Source organism: Halichoerus grypus, chromosome 10 (genome assembly GCF_964656455.1).
Source record: "Halichoerus grypus chromosome 10, mHalGry1.hap1.1, whole genome shotgun sequence".
Lineage (NCBI taxonomy): Eukaryota > Metazoa > Chordata > Mammalia > Carnivora > Phocidae > Halichoerus > Halichoerus grypus.
Genome location: NC_135721.1, coordinates 134,170,289 through 134,197,202, shown reverse-complemented (window position 1 = coordinate 134,197,202; position 26,914 = coordinate 134,170,289). Strand labels below are relative to the sequence as shown.

The 26,914-nt window shown below is 45.9% G+C and overlaps 1 protein-coding gene across 2 annotated transcripts in view; it reads left to right on the top strand.

Annotated features, from left to right (window-relative positions):
• LOC118537057 (serine/threonine-protein phosphatase 4 regulatory subunit 1-like) overlaps positions 1–26,914 on the top strand; it is a 79,714-nt gene that overhangs the window by 50,833 nt on the left and 1,967 nt on the right. The window contains exons 7-19 of one of the 2 annotated variants that reach the window (XM_036094394.2): positions 7,034–7,141; positions 7,979–8,044; positions 10,342–10,500; positions 11,065–11,249; positions 12,343–12,800; positions 14,841–15,034; positions 17,718–17,813; positions 18,686–18,871; positions 19,132–19,293; positions 20,211–20,311; positions 22,495–22,615; positions 23,409–23,543; positions 26,006–26,147. In XM_036094394.2, coding sequence (XP_035950287.1) covers positions 7,034–7,141; positions 7,979–8,044; positions 10,342–10,500; positions 11,065–11,249; positions 12,343–12,800; positions 14,841–15,034; positions 17,718–17,813; positions 18,686–18,871; positions 19,132–19,293; positions 20,211–20,311; positions 22,495–22,615; positions 23,409–23,543; positions 26,006–26,147 — 2,113 coding nt within the window. Of the gene's footprint in view, positions 1–7,033; positions 7,142–7,978; positions 8,045–10,341; positions 10,501–11,064; positions 11,250–12,342; positions 12,801–14,840; positions 15,035–17,717; positions 17,814–18,685; positions 18,872–19,131; positions 19,294–20,210; positions 20,312–22,494; positions 22,616–23,408; positions 23,544–26,005; positions 26,148–26,914 lie in introns of those variants that run through there. The other variant, XM_036094396.2, reaches the window with a different exon arrangement.

Sequence of the window (26,914 nt, the reverse complement as noted above, 5' to 3'; positions counted from 1 at the left end):
TGGGCATTTTTAAATTGAGTTATGCAGTGTAAATTACAGGCTGGTTTCTTCCATCCTGCTTTCTCACAGACATGCGCATTTTGGTTTGTGAAATCTTTCTATAGATGGCAGACAATGTCCGTGACTCCCTCCTTTAGCAATCGAATTGTGAACTTGACTTGTTTATTTCTCCTTCAGAAGTGTGAGCTTCTAAACACAGGTGTCTTTCCGCCATCGGCATCCAGCACAGTGCCAGGCCCAGAGTCAGTACTAAGTAAATGTTAGTTGTTGAATGAATGAATCGGTAAAAACTGGAAGCGCTGCATCCTGTAATTATATCTAGACAGCATAAACAGGCCACCAGAGACCAATTATAATTCCTCTTGCTTGCAGGAAGGCCATTAGCATTCTGAGATTATAACTAATTGTCAGAAGCCTATTTTTCTCTCTCAACACGTTTTCACATTAAGGCTTCCTCATTTTTTGTCGTCATTCCTATTTTTAAGCTCATTTTTATTTGTGCATTTATTTAAAAAGAATGTTGTGGTTGTGTATTATAAAGAATAGTTGGCTCCAAGCAACTAAGTGAAGATCGTCATTCCATGCAAGTAGTTCCCAGGGCCACGGGAATATCATTTCTTGTCACTTGGTGTGCTGGCTGGCTTTTAATGACTCTGTATTTGTTTTATACTGGTAGTAATAAGGTCATGTGGGTGTGGCAGATGGAGAGGGGTAGACGGAGCTACTGGGCACTCTTCAGTTGTCTGTTCCCCTGGATACGGGAGCTTTGCGTGCTCATTTATTGTGGCCACCACTCTGTACAACTCTGCCTCGAGTCAGGTCAGAGAGATATGTCCTCCGAGCTCGGAAGACGCAAGCCTTTTTGTTTTGTGGGGATCATTTCCCCTCCCCTCGGCCCCACCCCTCTTCCTGCCAGTCAGTGTGCTTTTCCCTCATGTTTGCTGTGTGCAGATTCCAAGTAGCTGTGGGTGAGCTGCTAACCCAGGACCTTTCTCTGCTAAGGCCGTGTGTACGGTGGGAAGAGCAGACCACAGAGACAGGAAGTCCTCCCCCTTCTTCCTCCTTCCATCTTTTTTTCTTTGGTGGGGGGAGTGGGAGAGTTCTTTAAAAATTTTGGGGGGTGAGTTTTCATTTTGTTTTAGTTTTAAACTTGTAGAAAATTTTCAGGAACGGACTCTTGAACTCTTGCATACCCTCTACCAGGTCCTCCTGTAGTTTGTTACAGTCTCTGTCCTTACACACACACACATACACATACATGTGTGATGAAGTATTGTTCTGAGCCATTTGAGAGGAAATTGGAGGCATTATGCCCTTTTCGTCCCACATTTTTCAGTATGTATTTCCTAAAAACAAGGAAATACTCTCTTAAACAACCATAGTACATCGATCAAAATCAAGAAGTCTAACTTTGATATGATGCTAATATCTCATCCACAGTTCACATGCAGATGTCATTTGTCTGGGAGCCAGTCCAGGATCACACAATGCACGGAATTGTCACAACACTTTGGTCTCCTTGTATCTGGAACAGATCCTGAGCCTTTGAATTTTGTAACGTTAACATGTTGGAAGAGCACAGGCCAGTTCTTGGGCAGAATGTCTCCCAGTTTGGGTTTGTCTGATGTTTCCCTGATTAGATTCAGGCTCTGCGTTTCTGACAAGAAAGGTGAAGAAACGTGTTCTCATGTATCACGGCGGGAGACCCAAGACTTCAGTGTGTTCTGACTTTGGCCGTCATTAACTGGGGACTTAGGAGATAGAGGTGGTGTCTGCCCAGTTTTTATGTACTACTTTCTCCTCTGGACGTAAGAAGGGGAGTCAGAGTGTGCTTTTCATCAGACTTCCCCCTACTAGTATGGTGTCCATTGATGGTTCAAGTTGATCTTCCACCATGAAGAGTGCTCCCTTCTCCATTATTTGCTTACATTGTGTTGTTGATTTTCATATCTGTATTCAAGAGGACTATTGTAGGCAATTTTCTTTTCCTATTAGTTTTTGTCAGGTTTTAGAATCTGGGTTATTTGGGCATCAAAAAATGAGTTGGGAAACATTCCCTGCTCTTTTATTTTCTGAAAGATTTTGTTCAAAATTGGTGTTGTTTTTCCCTTAAGTATTTGTTAGAATTCACCAGTAAAACCTCTGGTGCTAGGGTTTTCTTAGATGGTTTTTGATAGCAAATCCAATTCAGATATGGGGATATTCAGATTTGTTATTTCATCTGTGTCAGTGGGTAAGTTGTGCATTTTAGGGAATTTATTAATTTCATCTAAGTTGTTAAATTTATTGGACTAATGTTGCTTGCAATATTTCCTTATCCCTTTTGGGATGCTGGGTGGCTCAGTCAGGTAGGCGTCTGCCTTCGGCTCAGGTCATGATCGCCGGGTCCTGGGATCAAGCCCTGCATCTGGCTCCCTGCACAGTGGGGATTTCCCTCTGCCCCTCCCCACCCCTGCTTATGCTCATGCTCTCTCTCTCTCAAATAAATATATAAAATCTTGAAAAAAATATATCCTTATCCCTTTCATGCCTGTAAGATCTGTAGTATGTTCCCCTTTCATTTATGATATTGGTAATTTGTGTTTCCTCCCCCCTTTTTTTCTTTCTTGATCATCATCTTGCTAGGGCTTTATCAATTTTATTGATATTTTCAAATAATCTATTTTTGGTTTTGCTGATTTCATTATTTTCTTTTTCATTGATATCTACTTTCTATTTACTTCCTTCTATTTACTTCAATTCAGTTTGCTTATATTTTTCTAGATTATTAAGGAGGAAAAACTTTTTAAGTCCATCTTTTCCCTTTTAAGCATGTAAAGCTTTTATGTTTATATCTTTGTGCTATATTGACCCTTTTATTAAGGAATGACATTACCTCTGACAGTAATCTGCAAATATCTTTATGTTTAAAGTGTTCCTGCTTTCATTAGCATGGAGGTGGGCTTTGCTTTTATATCCAGTCTGTCAGTTTCTGCTTTTTAATTGGAGTCTTTAGTCTGTTTATGTTTAATATAATTATTGATTATATTTGGTAGTTCTACCACTTTGGTATTTTTTTTTCCATTTATCTCATCTGTTTTTGTTCCTCTGTTCTTTCCTGCCTTCTTTTGGACTAGTTGAGTATTTTTATAGTACTATATTTTAATTCCTCTGTGAGGATTTTGAAAAACTGTAGCACCCTGCAACAATGTCATTCCATTCACTCCCTCTCCTCCTCTGTGCTATTGTTTTCATATACATTATGACATACATGTCCCTTATGAACCTGGTAATACAATATTATAAATTTTGATTTAAACAATTATATCTTTTGAAGAAATTAAGAAAAGAGAAAAAATAGCCTTTTATACTCACATTTTTACCATTTTTGGTACTCTTCCTTTCTTTCCTGGATCTGAGTTTCCATCTGGTATCATACTTTCAGCCTAAAGAACCTAAGTCCTTTTTTGAGCTTGATTGGCTGAGAATGAGATTTCTCTTTTTATCCAGAAATGCCTTTATTTTGCCTTCACTGTTGGCTAATAGTTTTACTGGATATTGACTTGTGGGTTGATTGGTATGTTTTTGTTTTTTTCTGGCATCGCTTTAAAATCTCATCCTGTTGTCTTCTGGAGAAGTCAGCTGTCATGCATACTGTACTATATTTATAGCATCCTTCTTTTCTCTGCTTGCTCTTAAGATTTTTCTCTTTATCTTTGCAGAGTGAATGCTTATCCTGCTTTGCCTTTTGTGAAGTCCTTGGATTTGTGTGTTGATGCTCTTCGCCTGATTAGGGAAGTTTTGGGCTAGTGTTCCTCTGAGTACTTTTTTTCTGCACCATTCTCTTTCTCCTTTCTGTCTGGGACTCAGATTACGCAAAGTTGGGGTGCTTCCTATTGCCCCACAGGTCTTTGAGGTTCTTTTTGTTGTTTTAGTCATTTTTCTCTCTGATGTTCAGATTTGATCATTTTTATTGATCTGTCTTTAAGTTCAGTGACTCTTGTCATCTCTGACCTGTTGGTAGGTCTACCCATTAGGTTTTTAATTTCAGTTATTGTATCTTTCAACTCTAGAATTTCCACTCTGACCTGTTTTATAGTTTCTGTATCTCTGTGATATAGAGATTCTTTATATGTTTTTTATGCTTACGTTTTCCTCTTAATCCTTGTTATATTTATAGTAGCTTTTTATTTATTTATTTTTTTAAAAGATTTTATTTATTTATTTGAGAGAGAGAGAGAATGAGAGACAGAGAGCATGAGAAGGAGGAGGGTCAGAGGGAGAAGCAGACTCCCTGCCAAGCAGGGAGCCCGATGCGGGACTCGATCCCGGGACTCCAGGATCATGACCTGAGCCGAAGGCAGTCGCTTAACCAACTGAGCCACCCAGGCGCCCTATAGTAGCTTTTTAAAAGTCCTTGTGTAAGAGTTGTGACATTTGGAACATCTTGGTGTTGATTTCCGTCGAGTGCTTTTTTTCTTTATTATGGGTCACCTTTTCCTGTCAACACATAGGTAGTTATTTTTAATTGAACACCAGACATTACAAGTGATACACTGCAGAGACTCTGGATTCTGTTTTATTTCTCTAAAGTGATTTTTTTTTTTTTTTTGGTACTAGATGTCTATTTCATTTTATAAAGTGCTCTAAAGTGATTTTTGATGTAGCAGGCATGTGTCTTGTCTGGTCTCCACCTCCCTGCTCTCTCCTTGGTGGTGAGCAGCTGCTGAAATATCTGCTCAGTTTACTTTGTTTCCGGCCACTGCTCCTTTGCTGGGTCCCCTGGGATCTTCCTCATGCATGTATAATTTAGCAGTCAGCCAGAGATCTCAGCAAATTGAATACACAGATTTTGGATCTATCTTCCAGATCTTTCTCATTGTAGTTCATCTTTGAAGGATAACCTCCCCTCTAGCTTCTGCCTTTTGGTTGCTCTCCAGGCTCTCAAATGGTAGTTTTTAATTTTTTTTCAAGATTCTCTAATTGTTATGTGCCGGAGGGTATGTTGGACCAAGTTACTATGTTATTACCAGCAGGCTTGGTTGGTTCTTTATTATAGTTTCCATTTCTTTGATGAGATTTCCTGTCTGTTCATTCAGTATGACTAGTTCATATTTTTTTTGAGCATATTTATAACAGCTGCTTTAAAGCCTTTTAAAAGTCTGCTGATGCTAACGTCTGGATCTTCTATGAGTTTGTTTCTACTGACATATTTTTCTTGACTATGGGTCACATTTTCCTATTTCCTCGCATGTCTATGGATTTTTTCTAGATACCTGTTTTTTTTCAATATTAAGTTTTTAATTTTAATTCCACTGTAATTAACATACAGAGTTATATTAGTTTCAGGTGAACAATGTAGTGATTCAGCAATTCTATACATCAGCAATTCTATACGTTACTCAGTGTTCATCATGATAAGTGTAATGTCTATGAATTTTTTATTGCCTCTTATTAGCTTCCTGATGAAACATTGTAGAAACTCTGGATTCTGTTACTTTCTTCTGAAGAGTGTTGACTTTGTTCTAGCAAAGAGTTCAGATTCTCTTTCCTCTGTAATAGTCAGCAGCTGAAACCACTCAGTTCCTTCTGCTTTCAAGCATTTGGCTTTTTCCTGTGAACCTTACCATCTCCTCTGTGTATGCATGGCTCCGAGTTCAGCCAAGGATTAGAGTAGTATTTGATCACAGATTTGGGGGCTCTCCCTTTTTTAGCTTGCTTGCTTGCTTGCTTCCTTCCTTCCCAGGATTTCTACCCTCACTTTTTGGCTGCTTTGGCAACCTCACTCTTTGTTCTCTTACTTTTCAAGCCAGTAAAGCTATAACTTTTGCTTGAGGTCTAGCTACACTGCATAGCCATGCAGAACAGGGGGTGTGCTTGGGCAGAAAAGCAGGAGCAATGCACATTTTACCCAGCATGGCTCCTTCTCTCAAGGATCTGCTTTCCTTCAGTTTCCACCAGCACCTGGTCACTCTCCAGTGCCTACCAGTCATTTTCTTTTTATTTTATTTATTTTATTTTAATTGCAGTATAGTTAACATACAGTGTAATGTTAGTTTCAGGTATACAACCCAGTGATTCAGCACTTCCATACAACACCCAGTGTTCATCATGACAAGTGTACTCCTTCATCCCCATCACCTATTTCCCCATCCCCCCACCCACCTCCCCTCTGGTGACCATCAATTTGTTCTCTATAGTTAAGAGTCTGTTTCTTGGTTTTGCCTCTCTCTCTTTTTTTTACTTTGCTCTTTTGTTTTGTTTCTTAAATTCCCCATATGAGTGAAATCATATGGTATTTGTCTTTCTCTAACTGACTTATTTTGCTTAGCATTATACCCTCTAGCTCCATCCATGTCATTGCAAATGGCAAGATTTCATCTTTTTTATGGCTGAGTAATATTCCATCACACATATATACATATATGTACACACACACACACACACACACACACCCACATCTTCTGTATACAGTCGTCTATCAATGGACACTTGAGCTGCCTCCATACTTTGGCTGTTGTAAATAATGCTGCAATAAACATAGGGGTACATGTATCCATTTGAATTAGTGTTTTTGTATTTTGGGGGTAAATACCCAGTAGTGCAATTCCTGGGTTGCTTTTACTCTCTGACCAGTTGTGTGTCCCGCCTCACCACTGCTGGGTTTTGGTTGTATCACTTAACCTCTTTGAGTGTTAGTGTCCTTATCTGCAAAAGTAAGGATAAATAATACCCAGGTCATAGGGTTTGAGGGAAGTAAAATGAGTTAGAACACAAAAAGTGTTCATTGATGTTTCAGACATATGCTGGGTACCTGGCAAATGGCAACTCTTGAGCTTCAGACAGACTCTTATCTGAGTAAACCTTGAGGAAAATTTGGCCTTCTATTGATCGCATCACTTGACAAAACTCAAAAGAAGGTGTTCTGTGTGTTTACTTCCTGGGTATTTTGGCAATATTTTGAATATCAGCTTTTGGAATTTAATTAGTGATACGTGGTGCAATACATGTGCTTTGGTATTTCAAGTGACTCTGATTTTTCTCTCATTTATAGATAATCTGCAAACTGGCTTCCATGCTGAGCAAGAGCACAGTTGAAAGCCTGCTGCTGCCTCGATTCTGCGAATTGTGTGGTGATGGGAAGTTCTTTCAAGTCCGGAAGGTTGGGACATATAGTTTCAAAACTTGACAAATTCAAAAAGTTAGAAAATTCAAAATCGATTCCTTGGAAGTGTCCTGACTTCTTCAGTAGATGCAGGCTGGAAGAGAAATGTGGCCCCTGTGACCTCTGTGAGGAAAACGTGTGAGCAGCGTTGCCCATTTTTACAGAAACTAGGGCGTGCATAGGGACCTGAGGACGAGATCCTGTGAGAGTAAGCCCGTTGCTCTTAGACACAGAAGGACCAGCTCTGGGACCTTGCTGCTTGCAGTTAGATGCCCTTGCCCTGACATGCATGGCCTTTCATGATCTGGCCTGCTTTGCTCAGAACCCTCTTACCTTTGCCGTACCTTCCAATGCTAACCCCTGCCCTCCCCTTCCCTTTCAGTCGCTTGTTCACTTGGTTACCAGATTCTTCCTTTCGAAGGCCATTGCCACACCTCCCTCAACAGCCTCCTTGTCCTCCTCCTCCTCCTTGCTGTGTAACCGGCCCTCTTCCCTCTGGTCTCTCCTCATGACGCATCGGCAAGAAGATAGGTCTCATTTACCATGCAGAGAATAGTAAGGGTCTCTTTCGCTTTATTGCTAACCAAATGCCTTATGTATTGAGATCAATTAGGAGCCAGAAAGTGCTAGGATTTGGTACTGTGTTGTAAATCTTCTGTTTCCAGTGCACTGGAGGCACCGGGCTAGGCTGTGTAGGTGGTGGGCTCGGTAAGTGCTTGTTAGGTGCCTGACTAGAGGAGTCATTGCCCCCGAGGCTTCTGCTTGTTAGCTGTCACAATTTGGTAAGACAAAAAAGAAGCAGACAATAACAGGTATGCCTTTTGCCTTTTTAAGGTGTGTGCTACAAATTTTGGTGATATTTGTCACGCCGTTGGACAAGAAGCCACTGAGAAATTTTTGGTATGTGAAGTTTTGCCAGTCGTAATTGCTAGTGCATTTCTTAGGGTGCTTTTAAAATTGGTTGTGAAGTTTTGTATTTATGAATCTGTTACTTTGGAATGACAGCTCAATTTTGCATTCATCAGTTCCAAATTTCTTGACTTCCGAAGCCAACGTTTTTTCATAAGCAGTAGGCAGCTGGTCCATGGCACGGCGTGGATGTCACCCCAGCCCACTTTCCTGTGGGCTTTTGCTGCTACCTCCTCACTGGTCGCTTTCCCTGGTCTCTTCTCACTGTCTAAGCCACTCTATCCGTCTCTTTTCCACTGCTCTTTCTAGAACACTGTTCTACCATCTCACTCCTGGGCTTCAAGACCAGTGGGATTTTTCTAGGTTACAGGTTAAAATCCAGACTCTTTTTGGCCTTTTGGGTGCCCTCATAAGTGCCTTTCCTGCCTCACCTCCAGCTGCCTTCCTCAAGTCTGAACACTGTCCCGGCCTGGGCAGGTCTCACCTTTGGCCATGCATCTGACTCATGGGATGGGCAGGGAGGCGGGGAGGCAGGTAAGGCCCAGGGGTCTGCATTTCTGATAAATCCCCTCGTGATTCTGATGCACAGCAGGGCAGAGAACCACTTCACTAGCCAGTGGGTGGCTTTTCAGCTCCCTTGAGGCTTTCTGCTTTTCCCCCTTCCACACCTCTGCTCATTACTGCCCCTCTCTTTCCAGTGTCTTCCCCACCTGGTGGGACCCAGCTCACACTTCAAACCCAGCTTGAATGTGCATATGCCTCTGTCAAGTCCTCTCCTTGTCTAGACTCACCTACCCACTGTGCCAGAGAGAATTAATTTCTCCCTTTTCAGCATCCCCATAACATTTTGCTCAGAGTACGTGCGTGTCTCTTATCACACCTCATTATAGTTTTGCTGATGTGGGATCTTCACCCTATCATGTTCATCTCTGTTTCCCTGGTGCCTACGCAGAACTATGCTAAATAAGTGCTTGCCACTTTTATTTGACAGGATATCCAACCTGTATTTTTATTTGACTTTTACTGGACAGGATTTTTATTGGACAGGATATCTAACCTGTGTGGTTAGAATTTAACCTCAAAAAAGTATACTCTTTAAATTGATTTTTAAATTTAAGTTCAGAAGCTCATTTTATTTTATTTCAAGTGCAAGCCATGTCAACATAGTTCTGACCCCAAAATAATTTTTAGTGGGCTGTCGTTCTGAATGTACAGCCACTGTTGTCTTCTACTTAATGTATCTGAATGAAGAACAGCAGTGACCAACATACTAACCTTCCTGTGGGCGGATATTTCCATGATCATATATTCCCATTTGTGGGGCATTTTGGCTGATTATTTTACATTAGGATATAAAAAACAGAGCCTCATTTTTAAAGGATAAATTTTATTTATTAATATTTTTTAGAGAAAGAGCACAGGAGCGGGGGGAATGGGCAGAGGGAGAGGGAGAGAGAGAATCTTAAGCAGGCTCCATGCCCAGTGCACAGCCTGATGCCCGACTCGATCTCATGGCCCTGAGATCATGACCTGAGCCGAAATCAAGAGTCAGATGTTTAACCGACTGAGCCACCCAGGCGCCCCATTAAAGGATAAATTTTAAAAGACGATGTGATCATGACCTTCATACAGATGGAAAGCGAACATGCCAAAGATTTTATTTAAGTCATTTATTCACGAGGGAAACAGTAAGGTACAATACCTGGCTTAATGGAGAACTCAAAGTACCACACATGTATGGTCAGACCAGAGGATACTGAAGTGACCTTGCAAGGGGATTCAAAATTGCTCAGCATCCAGGGTGATAATCAGGTGCATTCCACTGGACACAATTTGCATTTCTGTGAACAGGAATTATTTGCATTACTATCAGTTTTTAACAATATACCTTCTGTCACTAAAAGACCCTAGTTAAAGGTCGTAATACCTGGATGGGTGAGCTAGTTGGGATATCCACTCAATTTCAAGGTCATTTCACAATTTTTCTCTATATAATTCACATAGCTATGTCAGTTTGGAATTTGGAGAACGCCTTATGTAATATGTGAATATTAGTCATTCTGCCTTTTAACCAAGTCATTTACTAGAATTAAGAGGTAAGGGAAATGTTTCTTTATTCTTCTTACCATAATTTCTCTTTGTCTCAAATGATTCCTTTTAGACTAGTATATATTTCCCTCTTCTTGGTCGTTAATTTATGGCTGTGCCTTAATTACATCATTAAAAAAGGTTCTGCCCTTCCTCAGGGTAGCCAAGTTTGAGTAGCATGGTTTTATTTGCTTTGGTAGATCCCAAAATTTTTTGAGCTCTGCTCAGATAATGTTTGGGGGATGCGAAAAGCCTGCGCGGAGTGCTTCATGGCGGTGTCCTACAGCGCGTCCCCCGAGGTCCGCAGAGCCCAGCTGTCACCCCTCTTCATCAAGCTCATCAGCGACCCCTGCCGATGGGTAAGTGCGGGCAGCTCGGCCGCGTGGGCCACCAGCCGCAGCTCGCTGACTGGCCTCATCTTGGCCTCTGGACTTGTGACTATGTATTTTGTCTTTTCGGTTCCTGATTGGCTTACTTAGACCTCGTGGGGATTGGAGCACTCGAAATCTCCAAAGCTTGGGTGCCTGTGAAGGAGGGGGCACACACCCTAACATTTGTAGTGACCGGACATCATAGGGCTGAGGAGTGAGAAGGGAAACACTCAGTGGAGAGTGACCTTTGCTGTTACTCTCACAAACACGCCTGTCATGATTCATACGGTCTGGTCAGGTGCTTTATGAAGTCTGGACTTGCTTGATTTGGAATTAAAATTCTAGAAGAATAAAAACTGCATGATGGTACTAAAGTTCTCCTTATTTCTGTTGAAAAGAGTCAGTTTGGAATTTGGAGAACGCCTTAGAAAGCAGTAAATCTGCTTGGACCTAATTCGGCGGACAGCGACCAGCCTGGTGGTCGGCCAGCTGCCCGGCCTGGGTCACACCTGGCCGACGCCACATTCACCGCGCTGTGCTCTCTGTTTGCAGGTGCGCCAGGCTGCCTTCCAGTCCCTGGGCCCCTTCATTTCCACCTTTGCGAACCCCTCCAGGGCCGGCCTCTATATTCGAGAAGACGGCACCCTGAGCATCCGACCACCAGCTCAGGATTTGGACTCTGCTCTTGCCTCCGGGTCACCCAGTGCGGGCAGTTGTGGTAACACTTCCTCGGCCTGGTGAGCTCCAAGCAGGATAATTACCAGGGCCCGTGCTTCACCTTAAGTGTCCACCTAAAATTTTAGCAATTATCTTGTCTGGAGTTTTAGTAACAGTGACCTTCTGGGCAAGATGGGATATTAGAGCTTTAATTATGTAAAGAAGCAAAAGTAATTGCAGTAATGATTTTGAAACATGACTACTGGGTTATAAATAATGAAGCTACCATGTCTCCTAAATTTAGATAAAATATTCATTGAGAGTAGTGATTAAATAACCTATAAAGAAAATTTTCTCTTACTTTTTGATTAATGAAGTTCTTTGGATAATTTACATAGGGAGGATGTGAGGTCTCCCAAATGTCTGTTTGTACCATGCAATGTTACATGCCCATAAATATAGGATGTTACCTGCACGTACAGGTGACAGTCCTGACTCACCATTAGTGGACGCCATCCTGCCTTTCTAGTAAGTTCTAGTGATTGATCTTGGAGTTTCTCATCTTTCCTCGGAGGCCGATGGGTACACACCAACCAGACCATTCGAGGTCGTTGGTAAGCGTCTCTCCCCTGCTAGCATCACACGGGAGCAGGAGAGTGGTACTTTACATCTCAGAGAGTACATATCCTTTTTACCATTGGTGCATCCTTCCCTCCATCTGTCTCCGTCAAAATTCACTGAGCTCCTGCTCTGTGTCCGGCCTGTGTGCAGCACCTTCCTGCTCAGGACTCACCCAGTGGTCTCGGTGGCTCTTGTGTCCCGGTGGCTGCCCCCTGGTGGAGGCACTGGCGAGCAGTGAGTGCATGCAGTCTGCCCACCGAGGGCGTGTCCGCAGAAGCCAGGGCTCATCCACCACTTGAATAGAATGGAGGGATCGGCTGAACTGTGCAAGACATTTTCAGCGCACATAATACTCCCAGGTGGGCAGAGGGGGATGATTGGACCTTTTATGCTCTTGTGAGCTTATGAGCTTCTGGCCCTGGGAGACACAGGAGGTCGGGCGGCCAGGTAGAGAGGAGGACCGGGCTTGGGAGGACGTGGAGCTCACGTTTTCCCATTTTACTTCCAGTCCATTACATGGCGCTAAAAGTATTCCCCTCAATCTTCCCCTAGTTCCACGAAGCTGGTACACACGGAGCCGGACCTGCCCACGGAGGGCGCGTCAACAGGAACCAGCGATCTGCACAGCAGTAGCTCCTCTGGTGGCCTCATGGCAAACTCAGTGGAAGATCCTGCCTTGACTGGAGCTGAGTCAGCCAGGCTTTCCCCGGAGGCTGGTGCCTCCCTGAAGCTCCCTGATGGGGACAACCTCCCCATCCACTGCCACCCTGGACCGGGCTCCTCTGCCTGCCCAGAGAGTCCTGAGGATGTATTCAGTAATTTCCTTTATTGGCGAACTCCTCTCCCTGACATAAGCAAGGACCTAGAGCTATTTCTGAGTGAGGCTGGGCCCCAGGAAAAGGGCTGCAGCAGGCCCGAGACCGTGCACCACAGCTGTGTGGCCAGGAGCGAGATTCAGAAAGTCCTCGATAGTCTGCAGGAGCATCTGATGAATGATCCGGACGTTCAAGGTAAACGTTGTCCGTTGTGATTAAAGAGAAAACAGGGTGTCTCTGGGTTGGGCGTTAGCCAGGCCTGTGTGTGTGTGTGTGTGTGTGTGTGTGTGTGCATGTGCGTGTGCGTGCGCTCACTTCATGTCCACTGTGCACAGATGGCCAGGAGAGGGTCTCAGCCTCAGCACTGCCAGAGCCCTGGGGACCTCTGTGCAGGGCCCCGCCAGGGTTCTGCCTCCTTGTTTTGCAGCTGTGCAAGGCTGAAGGCAGCTCTAATAGAAAGGCAGAGTTTGTGGGCATATCTATAACAGTGGAAATTTTATTAGCTGCTTGGACGCTGTTACATCATTTTCCACGTTATAGTGCTTTTTCTCGTTATTAACAGCTAAGGATGGTGCTCCTTTTGGAGCTTATTAACTCAGCCCTAGCCAAACTTTAAGGTTTTTGTCTTTGTACAGCAAGGGAAAGTACAACTTCTTCTTTGGGGTGTTTTTCATGTTATGACTAGTGCTCCCACTGAGCGTCTGATCTGGGAGCCGGGCCTCGCGATCCATATCCATTATCACGCCTCTTCTTGCTCTAAACAGTGCTATATTTGTATTCTTCCTTGGGTTGGGGAGATTGGGAAAAACAACACTTGCTGCTGTTGCTGGGCAAAGATTTGTGAAGCTTTCGGGAAAGGAAATGTGAAAATCCAGTTAGCCCTGTGATTATTCTTTCTCTTTAAATTTATAAAGGAAATTAAGTCAATGTTTGCCGAAGGAATGAGCACATGTAACATATCACTTCTAATAGCTATAGACAAAGGTTTTGGTTTCTGGTTTTGGAAACCGCATTTCTAAAGCAGCATTCATCTCAGTGGTGGGCCCTGGGCTGGGTGCTGGGGCAGCAGTGACGGGCACACGGTCTCATGGAGGGGGCTCCGTAAGCCACCATTGGTACAGGGTGTGGCCGGGGCCGGGCCGGGAGGCGGCGGGACGTGCTGTGGCAGCACAGGGCAGGACGCCTGGGGCCAGAGGAAATGTCTGGGAGAAGACCTTGCAGAGGGAGCGGCGTTTCACGTGGGCCCCAAAAGACGACAGCTCGGAACCCACCATGCAGAGAAGTGGGGAGGGATGTGTCAGAGGGTTCTTTCAGTCCCTTGAAATCGTTTGTAAAATTTTGCGTATACGTGTGTGCCTCATTTTCATAGCTTTCATCAGAGCTCAGAGGGATCCGTGACCCCGAAAGTTTCAGAAATAAACGACACGCTGGGGACTTGTGGACTGGCTGCATCTGGAAACATGACTTGGGCCATTGGGAAGGGCCTGATGGGTTACACTAAGGAGGTGGGACCTTGTCCTGGGCCGAGTGGGGAGCCAGCTATGAGCTCTAAACATTTTAATGAATCTTGAGGTCTACTGAATTTACCTCGTAGAAAACAGGATGTAGGAACTATTGTGTGTATGTGTGTGTGTTTGGAGGTTGGGGACATGCACATCAGATTGTTTTTACAGAAAGGTGTGTGAAATATGTCATTTCTGCTGTTAGGAGGGTCTCAAGCAGTCATGCTGTGGACAAATGAATAGTCCTTGGGGCTTGGTGAGCAAGATCTGTACTCATCTGTGTGTACGGAGATGGATCGATTTCTGTGCATTGGGCGGGAGTTGCGGAGAAGGCAGCAATCCTCCTTTATACATGGGGGAGCAGGACCCCCTCACCGAGTAGGTGGACCTCCCAGACACTGGCCTTCAGGAACAGTGTGTTGTCTTTCTGTGAGAGATGATGGAAGCAAACTCTGATTGTCTTCATTGAGGCGTTTCGAGTTCAGATTTGATGCTCTGTGCATGGCTGGCGTTTAGTTGGAATAGTTAAAGTTAATGGCCCTAAATATCACCACCTCCCCAAGAGCTCATTCTGGGACTGCAGAGCATGCTTACTGCAGGGACAGGTGTGTGGAAGGTGCGCCCGTGTGTGGGGCGCCTGCGTCCAGACTGTCTCGTTGTGAAGATCCTTCTCAAGTGAATCCCTACAAATCAAATAAAGTTATTAAAATTCTTGGAACTTCTCTTCCTGCAGCTCAGGTCCAGGTCTTATCAGCTGCTCTGAGAGCCGCACAGCTTGACTCTGTGAATGAGCCCGAGCACCAGCCGATGGAAGGTCGGCATGAGGGGTCCGTTTCCGACCCCAGCCCTGCCTCGGACAATCAGACGGCTCTGTCGGCTTCATCATCGCAGAAGGAGCTCTCCGAGCCCAGGATATTACAAAGCACAGTACGTGTTTGCCCTCTCCCTCTGCCCAGACGATGTGACAGAAATCACAAAGCTGCATTTTCTTTTATTAATATATCCTGGCAGAGATGATAAATGGCAAATTTAATTTTATTCTTAAGGTCATGTTTTGGATAACTAGACAACCAATCAATCAGGTGATTGATAACCCTGACTCTCCTCCACAAAAACAGGAGAGGAGAGACCAACGAGTACCTTCCCTCTTCTCCAAAGATGTCGAGTCTCAGTTCTTTGTGGGGATTAACCATCTAAGTGCCCGATTTCACTGCTGTTTTACAGCTTTTAGTCATAATAGCACAAGGTGGGTTCCGCGGCTCCTAGAACTGAAAGCCGGCCTCGGCCTCAGCAGGCGGACCACCGCGTCAGGCCCTCGCTCTGGAGACGCTCTTTGGGCACGTGGTCACCCCAGTAGTGGTACTGGCCTGCTGTTTCTTGGAGGAGAGACTTGGAAAAGCCAGCGGCTCAGTGGCTTTTATCCTGCAACCTGGAGCTAGCCCCTGTGAGACACATCCAGGGAGAGGAGGGGCCCACAACTCTCTCGCACTTTAAGTCTCCCTAGCCTTCCAGCTCGCGCGGGGTTGGAGGCTCTGATGGCTTCCTCACTCCTAGTGACCTGCTCTGACCACTTTGAGCTGGGGTCCTTCCCAGGTCGGGGCGAGGCTAGAGAATTAAAATTAGGGTCGGGTCCAAGATCATAAAGTCCTGGGCATGTTGGCGTCTCCTCACTTCCTGTGCCATGATGGATCATCTCTTCCAACCCGTGGTCTTGAAGGCCAGAGTACCAATTGCTCCACCATCCACGCAGTGGATAATTCTATCTTAGCAATTAAATGAACTTACCACCTCCCTTCCCCTCTAGGCCTGTTCCAATAAAACAAAACAAAAGACCCACTTAAAAGCCTGAATATAAAGTGTTTAGGAGTTGCTGACAGTTGTCTTCGATTAGTAAGAAATGAGGGGATATCCTATTTTGCTGGTTTGTTTTCAGAAATAGGCAAGAAAATGGTTGTTGTTACCCGTGTTGCCTGGAATGTGGAAATCACATGTTAGGTAGAAAGGCGTGGCCACGTCTACTGTGGCGGAGACCTGATCGGACTGGGGCTTCTTTGTCACGTGCAGAAGTGAGAGAAAGGGAAACGAACAGATTCCTCCAAGTTGGCTCTGTTGCATGAAGGATTTTGAAGGGCTGGTGCAAGCAGACCTTTGGTTTATGTTGTGGGATGTCAGGGCTCTTGAATTTGCAGCTTGATTCTTAGGTTCCACTGGGATCAGTCAGGATGCATCCAGTTGCAAAAGAAGGAAAAGGGACCAAAAAACTCCGAGAGCTTAAATGATGAGGATGGTGTTGTCTCGTAGAGACGACAGAAGAGCGGCTGAGGCCAGGGGGCTGGTTAACTCGGCTCCTTGACGTTGACCCTGCTCCCTGCTTCTACCCTGCCTTCTTAGTGCATCATCTGAGTTGCGAGATGCCCCGTGCAGGGCGGGGAGGGGAGGTGTGTTGCTTCTCACCTGTGTCTTTTGGCTGCCCGGTGGTTCTCTGGGGAGATGACCTCACAGTGCCTCTGGAGGTTGCTCTGGCCTGTGGTGGTGTACCTAACCTCACGTGGCTCCTGGAGGAAGTGCTGTTCATGCCAACTGCGCTGAAGACTTTGGAACCAGAGTAACTGCCGAAAGAAGAAGAATGATTTATTACACATTAATATATATGAATTTATGAACTTGGAGAAATTGAGGTCTTAGGTTATCATGCCAAAATATTTCTGTTTTATCCTGTCCTCTATTAAAATAAGCACTATATTTCAGTGAAAATCTTGGGAATTGAAGGCCGTGGTAGTGTGCCTCAGAGCAAACGAAGCATCTATCGGTGTATTAATCGACTTTCCTGGATCATATATTGAGCTGATTTGTCAGGATCCATTAAGCTGGTAGACAGTATGACATTTCAAGTGCACGTGGGAACCCATGTGACGGGTGGAGGAGAAGGTCAGGTTCATCTCCGCTAATGTAATCAATGATCAGAGACCAATATGTCACTGTTGAGTGTTCTTGCTCATTTTAATTGTTAACCTACTGTAAAGGTTCATCAGCAAACATTAGAAGTGTTTGTACATGTGAAAATCGAGGATAGTTTTCCAGGTAAATACTCCTTTATCGGCCACACCTTCCCCCAAATTAGACAGGTCTTCTCCTTGCCTGTCCATCCGCCCTGACGGGTCCACATTGCTGCACGTCTCCAGCTCCCAGGAAATACTGGACGTGCTTGCTCGCCCTGCCGTCTGGGGTGGTCTCTGTCTTAATCGTGTGACTCTTAAAAGGGGGTTGGTTAACCACCCTGGGACGCTGGGGCTTAAAGAATGGTCAGTGCAGACTCAAGTGGTGGCTCCTCATGGACATCCAGCCTGTCTTCTTTAAGGGCCTCAAGCAGTCTTGAGATGAAAATGCATGATATCTGTTTGCCTTGGCCCTTAAAATCACTGACCATGTCATCTATGCCTGTGCAGATGTCTTTTTTAACATCTGGAGAGAGACCCCTGACTTGCAGGGAAGCACTGGTCTTGGTCTGCAGAGGTCATTTCCAGCACCGAAAGAGGATTCTTTGAAGGGAGAATGATAGGATGGCTCTCTGTTTGGGGTAAGTTGCTAACGTATCCAATCAACTCTGCAGGACCCCGGCAAACCCTGCGGTGGGGCCATTGACCAGCTGGAGATGGAGCAGAGGCATCTCCCCGCCCCACTTGAGGAGAATAAATCTAAATTACAGGTTTGTTCCTTGAAAAGAAAAGCAGCTCAAAATGTCACCTTTTCTGGGAGTCAAATTTAAGAATGGCCATGGGAACCAGATATTTTTCTTCCGTCAATATTAATGACATAGCTTCACTCGTTTGTGTTGCTACAATTTCCTCTCTAACTTATTAAAAAACAAATTCTAAAGGAGTACTAAAGTCTCTTTTGAACAATCTAGAATAGTATTTTAATAAAACAAGTCAAATAGGAGAAAAAACCTGACATCTGTAAATAGCATTTAGTGTCTATTTATACAAGTCATTTCAGGTTTTTTTTTGTTGTTGTCTGAAAAGTTTTTGACAGATTCTTTGATTGACCTGTGTTTGTCTTTGTTCTGTCTTGTGGCTAGGCTCTTGTGCTATGTAAGAACTCTTAAATGTTTTAAATTATCGTATCCCCTTGTCCTGATGGAAGAGAAGGTAAGTGAGTGATGTCATAGGAAGGCGCTGTCCCGTCAGTTGGAAAAAGCTAGTGACAATCGGCGTGTCCGGGCCGGGGCTCTAGGTGCTGGGTAGCTACAAGGGAAGAGTGTTTCCATTTTCAAGAGCTGTGTGCATCAGGCTAACCAAACCTTGGTGCCCACACTGTTCTCTGGGATATCAAATGTTAGACGAATGGGGAAAAGATTAGTGTGGGCCTTGCTTTAGCATCGTTCCGTCCCAGTTGAAGATTTCACCTGCAGACCAAGAAGTCCGCCAGTCCAGAGCCCCGAGCTTCTCAGAGGCCTCTTCTTCCCCTGACATCTCTGCTTTGCTGTTTTCACCCCCAAGTCCCAGACCCCTTGTTTTTCCCGAGTATTCTCCTTCTTTCCTGCAAGCATGATGGTTTCCTTGCTCTGCTGTTTCCCAGGATATAATACCTCAGCCCCTGCTCGATCAGTATGTGTCGATGACCGACCCCGCTCGCGCCCAGACTGTCGACATTGACATAGCCAAACACTGCGCCTACAGCCTCCCCGGGGTGGCGCTCACCCTGGGCAGGCAGAACTGGCACTGCCTGAGACACACGTACGAAACGCTGGCTTCCGACGTGCAGGTAAAAGGAGCCCTTTCAGAGGCACCCATGGAAATGGGGTGGCCCATCTGCCGGGGAAGAAAAGGGGGGCGCGGCGGGGCTCGCCGGCCTGTATTTGCTGCGGGAGCCGTCGCCATGTTGATGGGGCTCCGATGAAATGGAGCCCGTGGCGGCCCGCGCCGGCAGTGTCAGGTTTATTCTAGAAGCGCCACGTAACGCTCTTGGTAACATGGCCTTGTGCTTGCTTTCCTCGGTTTGTCTGGGCTCCTGTGCACCCCCAGTGGAAGGTGCGTCGGACCCTGGCCTTCTCCATCCACGAGCTGGCCGTGATTCTGGGGGACCAGCTCACAGCAGCTGACCTGGTGCCCGTCTTCAATGGATTTTTAAAGGACCTGGATGAAGTACGAATAGGAATTCTTAAACACCTGTATGATTTTCTAAAGGTAGGAAGAAGGATTACATATAAAAAACAAACCTTCCCTCTTCAAAACAATTCTTAAAGCCGAGCTGTGGAAAGTGTCCATGGACAACAGAAAGCAGCTAGTCTGGGTTTCTCCGGTTGAAGTATACATCCAGAGTCTTTACAGTGGGTGTTCTTTCAGTGATGGGTAAATATTTTTATATCTTTCCTCGTAATCTTCCTGTCCCTTGGAGTCCTAATTCTGTGGAGGATAGCAGACATGTAGCCTAGCATGCTCTGTGAGGGAGAAGGAGCCCAGGCCCCCCGGGGGTAGCGCGCAGCGTGCCCGGAGTCACCCAGGGGAAGAGCCCAGCCGAAACCCAATCTCAGTTCTGCATGAAGGGCTTTCTCTGCAAGACATTGCTGCTTCCCTGCTTGCCTTTTTAATTTTTTTTCCTAAAGGAATGATGAGTGTAAAAATAAGACTTTAAAAATGACCTAGAGAAACTAATTACTTGCATCCACATGACCACGAGCTGCCCTTGACAGACTGGGCTGCATGATGCACTGGGTTGGCTTTTCTCTCGTGGTGCCGGCGTACATGAGCAGAACCAGCTCCCCGGGAAGCAGCCGCGGCGTTGTCTTCGGAACACACACACATACGTGTTGTTTGCAGGCAGGAAATGATGAGAGAAGGAAGAGCTGGGGGCATGTGGAAACACACAAGCACATACACTAACCGGGGGAAAGGTTGGAAGCATTCAGGGGTCCCCGTGAGGTCTGTTCCCAGCAACGTTAATTCACAGCCACCCCGGGTGATGGATGGAGTTCAAGGCATTAGGGGAATGCCCAATTCTTGCCGGGAACAAGTGTATAACTTCAAGTGTGATCAGACAGTATATTTGGGGTCATTTTGAGAGATTCTCTATTTTTATTTATGTATACATTTTTAAAAAATAGTTGCTTCATGAAGACAAGAGGAGAGAATATCTTTATCAGCTTCAAGAATTTGTAGTGACCGATAACAGCAGGAATTGGAGGTTTCGATATGAACTAGCAGAGTAAGTAAAACCTGTTTGGGGATATGAGAAGGCAAATTAGATGGAATAATTCTTAATTTTCCTACCTTATAATTGATTTCTAAACTAGCAGTAATAGTGTTCTTTCGGATAAAGAGATTATGTTTTTATTAAGGGATAAAGTGAATTCCGAAGCTCTAAGTTACAAATACCACGGTCTCCGGGGAGACATTCATTTTCAGATGCAGACAGGGCTCGAGTCACTGTGGAATTAGTGTGTTCTGCTGTTCTATAAGGCAATTTATTCGAACCAAATAAAAGATGAATCACCCACTCTTCAATATTTTCCTGTTAATCGGAAGAGTTTTTGCCAGAGCTTTTCTGAACATTGAGTGTAGCCCTCTCTGCAGGGCACAGCGTGGTGTATGCACTTCAGCTTCTAAAGAAAATGACGCGACAGAGACAGACACGGAAAGGTCTCACCCAGACGAGACGATTATTAGATAAAAACGTCCCCCAAGGTGGCTGCTTTCTGCACGTCATTTTGTGCGTGAAGGACTTATTTAATCCTGGCTTGTGCTGGCCGGTGAGATGTCAAAGGTGTGCCCGGTTCTAAAAGAGCTAAAGCTTTGAATAAAGAGCTAAAGTCCCCTTCCCCAGGCGTGCCACGTGCTTTGCGACGTGCTCTGCTTGGTGCCGAGTGCATTTGGTGGTGATGGTGGGCGGCCTGGTGTTAGTTTGCCCCTGCCCGGGGTTTATCTCCCCAGCTTTAGTTTTCATTTTTCTTACCCTCAACTAGAAATCTCTCAAATCATTATCTTTGCTGTAGAAATCCATCAGGCTTTTGCAGCTATTCAGGATATGATTTGGCCGATGCCAGGGGCAAACTAAAAGATTTTCTCTTTGCTGTGATCTTTAATCATTATGCTTAATTTGAGAGATTGAGGTTTTAGTCATTATGCCGTGTTCCCAGCTTACATTCTGAGAGAAAAACAGGCCCACGTTTTCCATGAAAGCATCGCGCCCTCTAGCGGCCGTGCGAGGGAACTCGGCCAGGTCCGTCTCGGGCCGGGCGGACCTGCTTCCCCGGGGCCGGGGTGGGGGCCGGGGTGGGGGCCGGGGATGGGGCCAGAAATGGGGGCCGGGACCGCGGAACGGGCCCGGGGCCCGGGCTCATGGCTGGGGCTGGGGCCGGGCTGACCCGCTTTCCCGGGGCCAGGATCGCGACCAAGAGACCGGGGCCGGGCTGACCCGCTTGCCGAGGGCCGGGGAACGGGGGCCGGGGGCCGGGGGCCGGGGGCCCGGCACGGGCACGGGCACGGGGATGGGGCCGGGCCGGCAGGGCTCGCGCCGCCGACAGCGTTATCTCCGAGCTCTGGCTATCTTCCATCTCGGCCGTGGTTATTGAAGCCAGAGCCACTGATATGAATTCTGTGCTCCCCCTGACCATGATATTGGTATCATTTTTCTGAAAACAGTGCTTTTTGATATGAAAGTATTCACCGGCACTCCTGGTTTCTGATTCTAACTTCCAATCTCTTTTTCATTTCCTTTCGTTGCCAGCGTGGAAGTAATGCCATTTATTTTGATACCCTTCTCTCCATCCCCATTTAGAAAACAGTGAAAGCTTTGGTGGCAGGTTTTCCCAGCCAGCCGTCTCCCGCACGCTTTCTTTCCCTCGGAGTGAAGAGCTGGTGCGCGCGGTTCTCTGCAAGCGGACCGCGCAGGGCCGCCCGCCGCCGCCGCCCGCCGCTCGCTGCCCGCCGCCTGGGGGCCGGGGCCGGGCGGCGCGAGCTCCCCGAGCCTTCCTGCGCCCCGGCATCTCTGGGAACTTCAGCGGCCTGGCTATTTTTACCTTATCTGATTTGCAAAGTTTTATGTGCTCTCGAACCGATAACCTCAAATTGAAATAGTATCCCTATTCATAAATTTCTCAGCCTCTGTTTTACAAAGTTTAATTTATTTCCTTTTTGTTTGATTTGAGTGCGTGAGATGAAGAATGAAGATTTATTTTTTTTTTCCACTTTTTCTTTGCGTGGTATTTCACTCAGCTTTCTGCTTTTGGCATTTCACTGATGGAAAGCCTTGCTGGGTCTTCATTTGCCTTAATCTCCCAGCCTGGCTATTTTTGTCTGTAAGATGAAGTGAGAGTAAAGAGAAATTAGTAAGGTGTTTTTTTTGTCCCCCCAAATAATTTTCTTTCTTTCTTTCTTTTTTAATTTCAGACAGCTGATACTCATTTTGGAACTCTATAATCCCAATGATGTTTATGATTACTTAATGCATATTGCCTTAAAGTTGTGTGCAGATAAAGTTTCTGAAGTTCGGTGGATCTCCTTCAAACTAGTAAGGAATCATGGCTTTTGTTGTTGTTGTTTGTGATTTTTGGAAATAGGAATATTTATGTTCCTTCCATTTTAACTCCTTTATTTTCTGCTCTTGATTTTTCAGTATACCTATGAAACCAGCTTTTAAATTTTGAAATTAGGGAAATGTATTACAGTTTTATCAATACATAACATGGTTTTTTTCTTAAGTTGTACGCTTCAGTGATAGAAATTGTAGATAAGTCATTTTATTTAAGAAACCCTTCAAACCATGGCTTAGTGTTCCTTTTAAACACAGATTGGGCTTACTCGGCAGCATGGTTTTGTAGAAAAGTAGTGAGCAAGAGCTCCAATGTAGAAGAGCTGATCCTGTTTTATGTGGGCTCATACCAGCTGAATACTGGGGGGGGGTGTCACTTGAAAATATTGATTTACTAAGGTACTCTCATGCTATTACAGTTTTATAAAAATGACATGTTCTGAAAGGTAATGATTTAGTTATTATGCAAGGGACCATTTTCTAAAATTTGGAATCTTAAGATTAAGAATGTTCTTTTCTAATGCCGGTCCCTTTTTAAATTTCATTTTTATGAAGGGTTTCACGTGGGTGAGTGTGTGTATGTGCGTTGTCATATATTTGAACATCTTTTTTCCTCTGTGTTCTAATGATGACCGTGACAAAAATGACTCTCTCCCTTGCTTATAGATTCATTTTAAAGGTGCATAAAAATGTCTGGTTTCTGTGTTGAGTAGGATTCATAATTCAAACGGATGGCAGCATTTTAAATGTGCACCTCTGATACTTTTCACAGGTGGTGGCCATTCTGCAGAAGTTCTACTCCCACAGTGAGCGCGCACTGGGGTTAAATTTCATCAGTGAGCTCATCGTAAGGTTCCGGCACTGCGCTAAGTGGGTTGGAAGGCAAGCTTTCGCTTTCATTTGTCAGGTTAGCACGGCCTGGGGGGAATCTCCCCTGGGCTTATGTTGCTGTGGACTGTTAATCAGATGCACCAGACACAGAATCCCAGCCCTGAAATACCAGCTGGGAATTTGGGGATCAGTGGACCGAACCCCTTTATCTCACAGGAGATTGTGATCGGCCCAGTCAGGCAGAAGGATGGGCCCAGGGTTACCCCACCCATCTGTGCATTCGGCCTGTGGATGTTGACTGAATGTCTCCTGTGTGCTGGGCGTGTTCTAGAAGCCGCAGACAGAGAGTGAACAAACTCCTGCTCCCCCGGCACCTTCCATCTGGTGAGGTGAGGGCGGGGCCCAGAGCCCTGCTTCTGCCGTGCCCAGGCCAGGGCTGTGGTCATCCCTGTCCCTGCCCTCAGCCAGCTGCCTGGCAGGGAAGGTGGGGTGAAGAACAGAGCAGTAGGTTAGGGCAGAGACTGTTGAATCCCTCTGAAGTGAAGTTCATGTCAGCCTGTCCAGCATCTCTGGTCACCCTCTCTACTTAGTGTCCTGGAAATGGTGCGGGTCAGATTGGCTGGGGCTGATGGCTGCCATTTCTTGGACGCCTCTGTATGCCAGGTGGCTCATCATACATACATTTGATCCTCGGCGGTTAAGATCGGCCGTGTATCAAGCATGTAACACCCATGTACTTTCAGACCAGTTGTTTAAGGTGAAGCAGCTAAAGCCCAGAGAGGTTAAGTAACTTTATCAAGAGCACACAGGAAGTGTTAACACCGTGATTTTTTTTTTTTTCTCTGCTAACGTGTTATTTAAAAAGTTTTAACCTTTCCCCTTGCACATTTTCAAGCATGTACAAAGGTAGAGGGAATAGTATGGACTCTCCATGAACCTGTCACCCAGCTTTGCAATATTACAGTAAAGCTGTAATTGGACTCTGGCTGACCGTCATACCCAGTTCCCCCACCAAAGGACTCACTAGGGCCCCCTGTTGGGCTGGCGGGGCATCACAGGGTACTTTCGTGGTCTGCTTTGAAAAGGGCAGTGGGTGGCTGAGTAAAGTGCCAGATTCACAACCACAGGCCTGACGCCACAGACTTCTGTGAGGAAGAAGCCAATCCTGTAAATGAGGGATTGGGCTCAGTCCATAAGTCCGTATAAGTCTTGGTAAATGAGTTATCTTTTTTTTTTTTTAAGGTTTTATTTATTTATTTGACAGAGACACAGCGAGAGAGGGAACACAAACAAGTGGGAGAGGGAGAAGCAGGCTTCCCGCAGAGCAGGGAGCCCAGTGCGGGGCTCGATCCCAGGACCCTGGGATCATGACCTGAGCCAAAGCCAGACGCTTAGCGACTGAGCCACCCAGGCGCCCCTAAATGAGATATCTTTGCTTTTGTCTTTTAATTCTTGATCTGAGATTTAGAAAATCCATGATGAGACAAAAGGAAAAAAACACCCACTAATTTTCTTCAGGAAAAATCAGTGTGTATGCGCTTTCACGAATTATTAATAAGATTTAGAAAACCCACGACAAGACAGACAAAAGGAAGGGGGGGGTCACTTGATGGTTATTTCAGTGCCGCTCAGGGGAGCGAGCCTGACCTGGGGGCCGATGAGGGCCCACGCTGCAGAGGGGGATGAGCTGCTGCCTCTGCCTGGCCTCGCATGCGCCCAGCACCTGGGAAACACTTAGTGGACACCCACAGCTCTTGTCACCCTGTCGCGGGAAGGTGTGCAGGATTTAGAATCCACACGCCTGGTTTGGACTCCCCCCCCTCCCCCCCCAGTCGCTGGTGCTCGTTGATTAGGAGACCTGCGGTGGCCCCACACCAGACCACAGTTTCCTCCCCTGTAAAACTGGGCTCACTCTGGCTTCCATGGCTGGCCGGGAGCTGTAGGCCTCTGTCAGCGGAGTGGCAGTGTGCCGAGGCAGCGTTTGTCAGGTGTTCACAGAGGGGGCCGGGCCTGCATGGGAGTCTGGGGCTGGCTGGCACTAGACAGGCCTGGCGCTGGCCCTCAGAACCCGAATTCTGGTGAGTGACAGAGGGGAGGGCCCTCAGCCTTCATTGGTGGGTGCTTTGCTAGATTCTTTGCAAAAATGATCTGCCATTCTCCCCCCCCCGTACTTCCCCATTATACAGGTGGGGAAACCAAGGCCCAGAAAGGTGAAGCCACTCACTCCAGGCCATGAAGCTAGTAAGTGACCAAGTTAGGTTTGAAGCTAGGCCTGTCTGACTCAGAATCCTTTATTTTCTTCACCAAATTTTATACCACCTATAACTCAGTCCTTGGTGAGGACTTAGAAATTGTTAACTGTGTTTCTAACCAAATTCAGTGGTTGAGATTTTCAGATTCAGACACACACACACACTCCTCAGACCAGCAGACCCCGAAATTACTTCTTTGGAATTGTGGAAGGGTGTTTTTAGAAGAAACCTGCTGACCACCGTGGAGAAGTATCAATTCTTTGGCTGTGGCTTTCTCTTGTGGCAGGCGGTGGTGAGCGAGGAGTGCATCCCTGTGGACCAGTTCGTTGAACACTTGCTCCCCAGCCTTTTAAGCCTTGCCTCAGATCCTGTGCCAAATGTGAGGGTTCTGCTGGCCAAAGCTCTGCGTCAGACGCTGTTGGAAAAGGGTATGTGGACCGTTTTTCCGAACTTACACAGTTTAAAGTTCACTAAGCAGCAACTAGTCTTCCTCTTTAGAAACTTGTCTGATCGCATACTTCAGACATTATATAAATTGATGTATTAACTTTTATGCAGAATATTTTGTTATTTTTAAAATGGTGGTTTAGTTTTTACATTTAAGGAGCTTCATGGTAAAATGCAGAACTTCACAGTCTTCTAGAAATGGGGGAAACTTTTGTAAACGTTGAGTTATGACACAGACATTATGAAAGGCAGCCAACGTAAGCCTTCATGACGGTGAGGTTTGCAGCCTATTACTACGTCCTGAATAGGACGTGACGCAGCATTGCGTCCCTTGGACGGCAAGCTCGCACCTGCCCCACGTGCGGAGCCGACCCCTTCCAGCCGGTCCCGGCAAGTGCCTGTCTTCCTGCCGCGCCCCCAGCCCCGCCCCGCCCCGCCAGCCGCCTGTTCCCCTCCCTGCCAGCCACACACTGGCCGTTCTTTGGTAGTGGAGGGAAGGAAAGGTGACATGCAAAGTTTTTAAACTATAATTTAAAAAATACGCATAGCCGTTCTTGGGAGTCCATCTTCGAAATTGAGGAAGTTACTCCTTGACGAAAGCAGTCATGTTATCATTGCGAAGGCCTTACGTATGTGGTTACTCTGTGAAGTGATTTATTGTCCTGAGGTGTGGTTTAAAAATCCCCCAGCACTCGAGTCTGTTTCGGAGCCCAGTTCAAGGTGCATGTGAGCCAAACTCCCGTTTTCT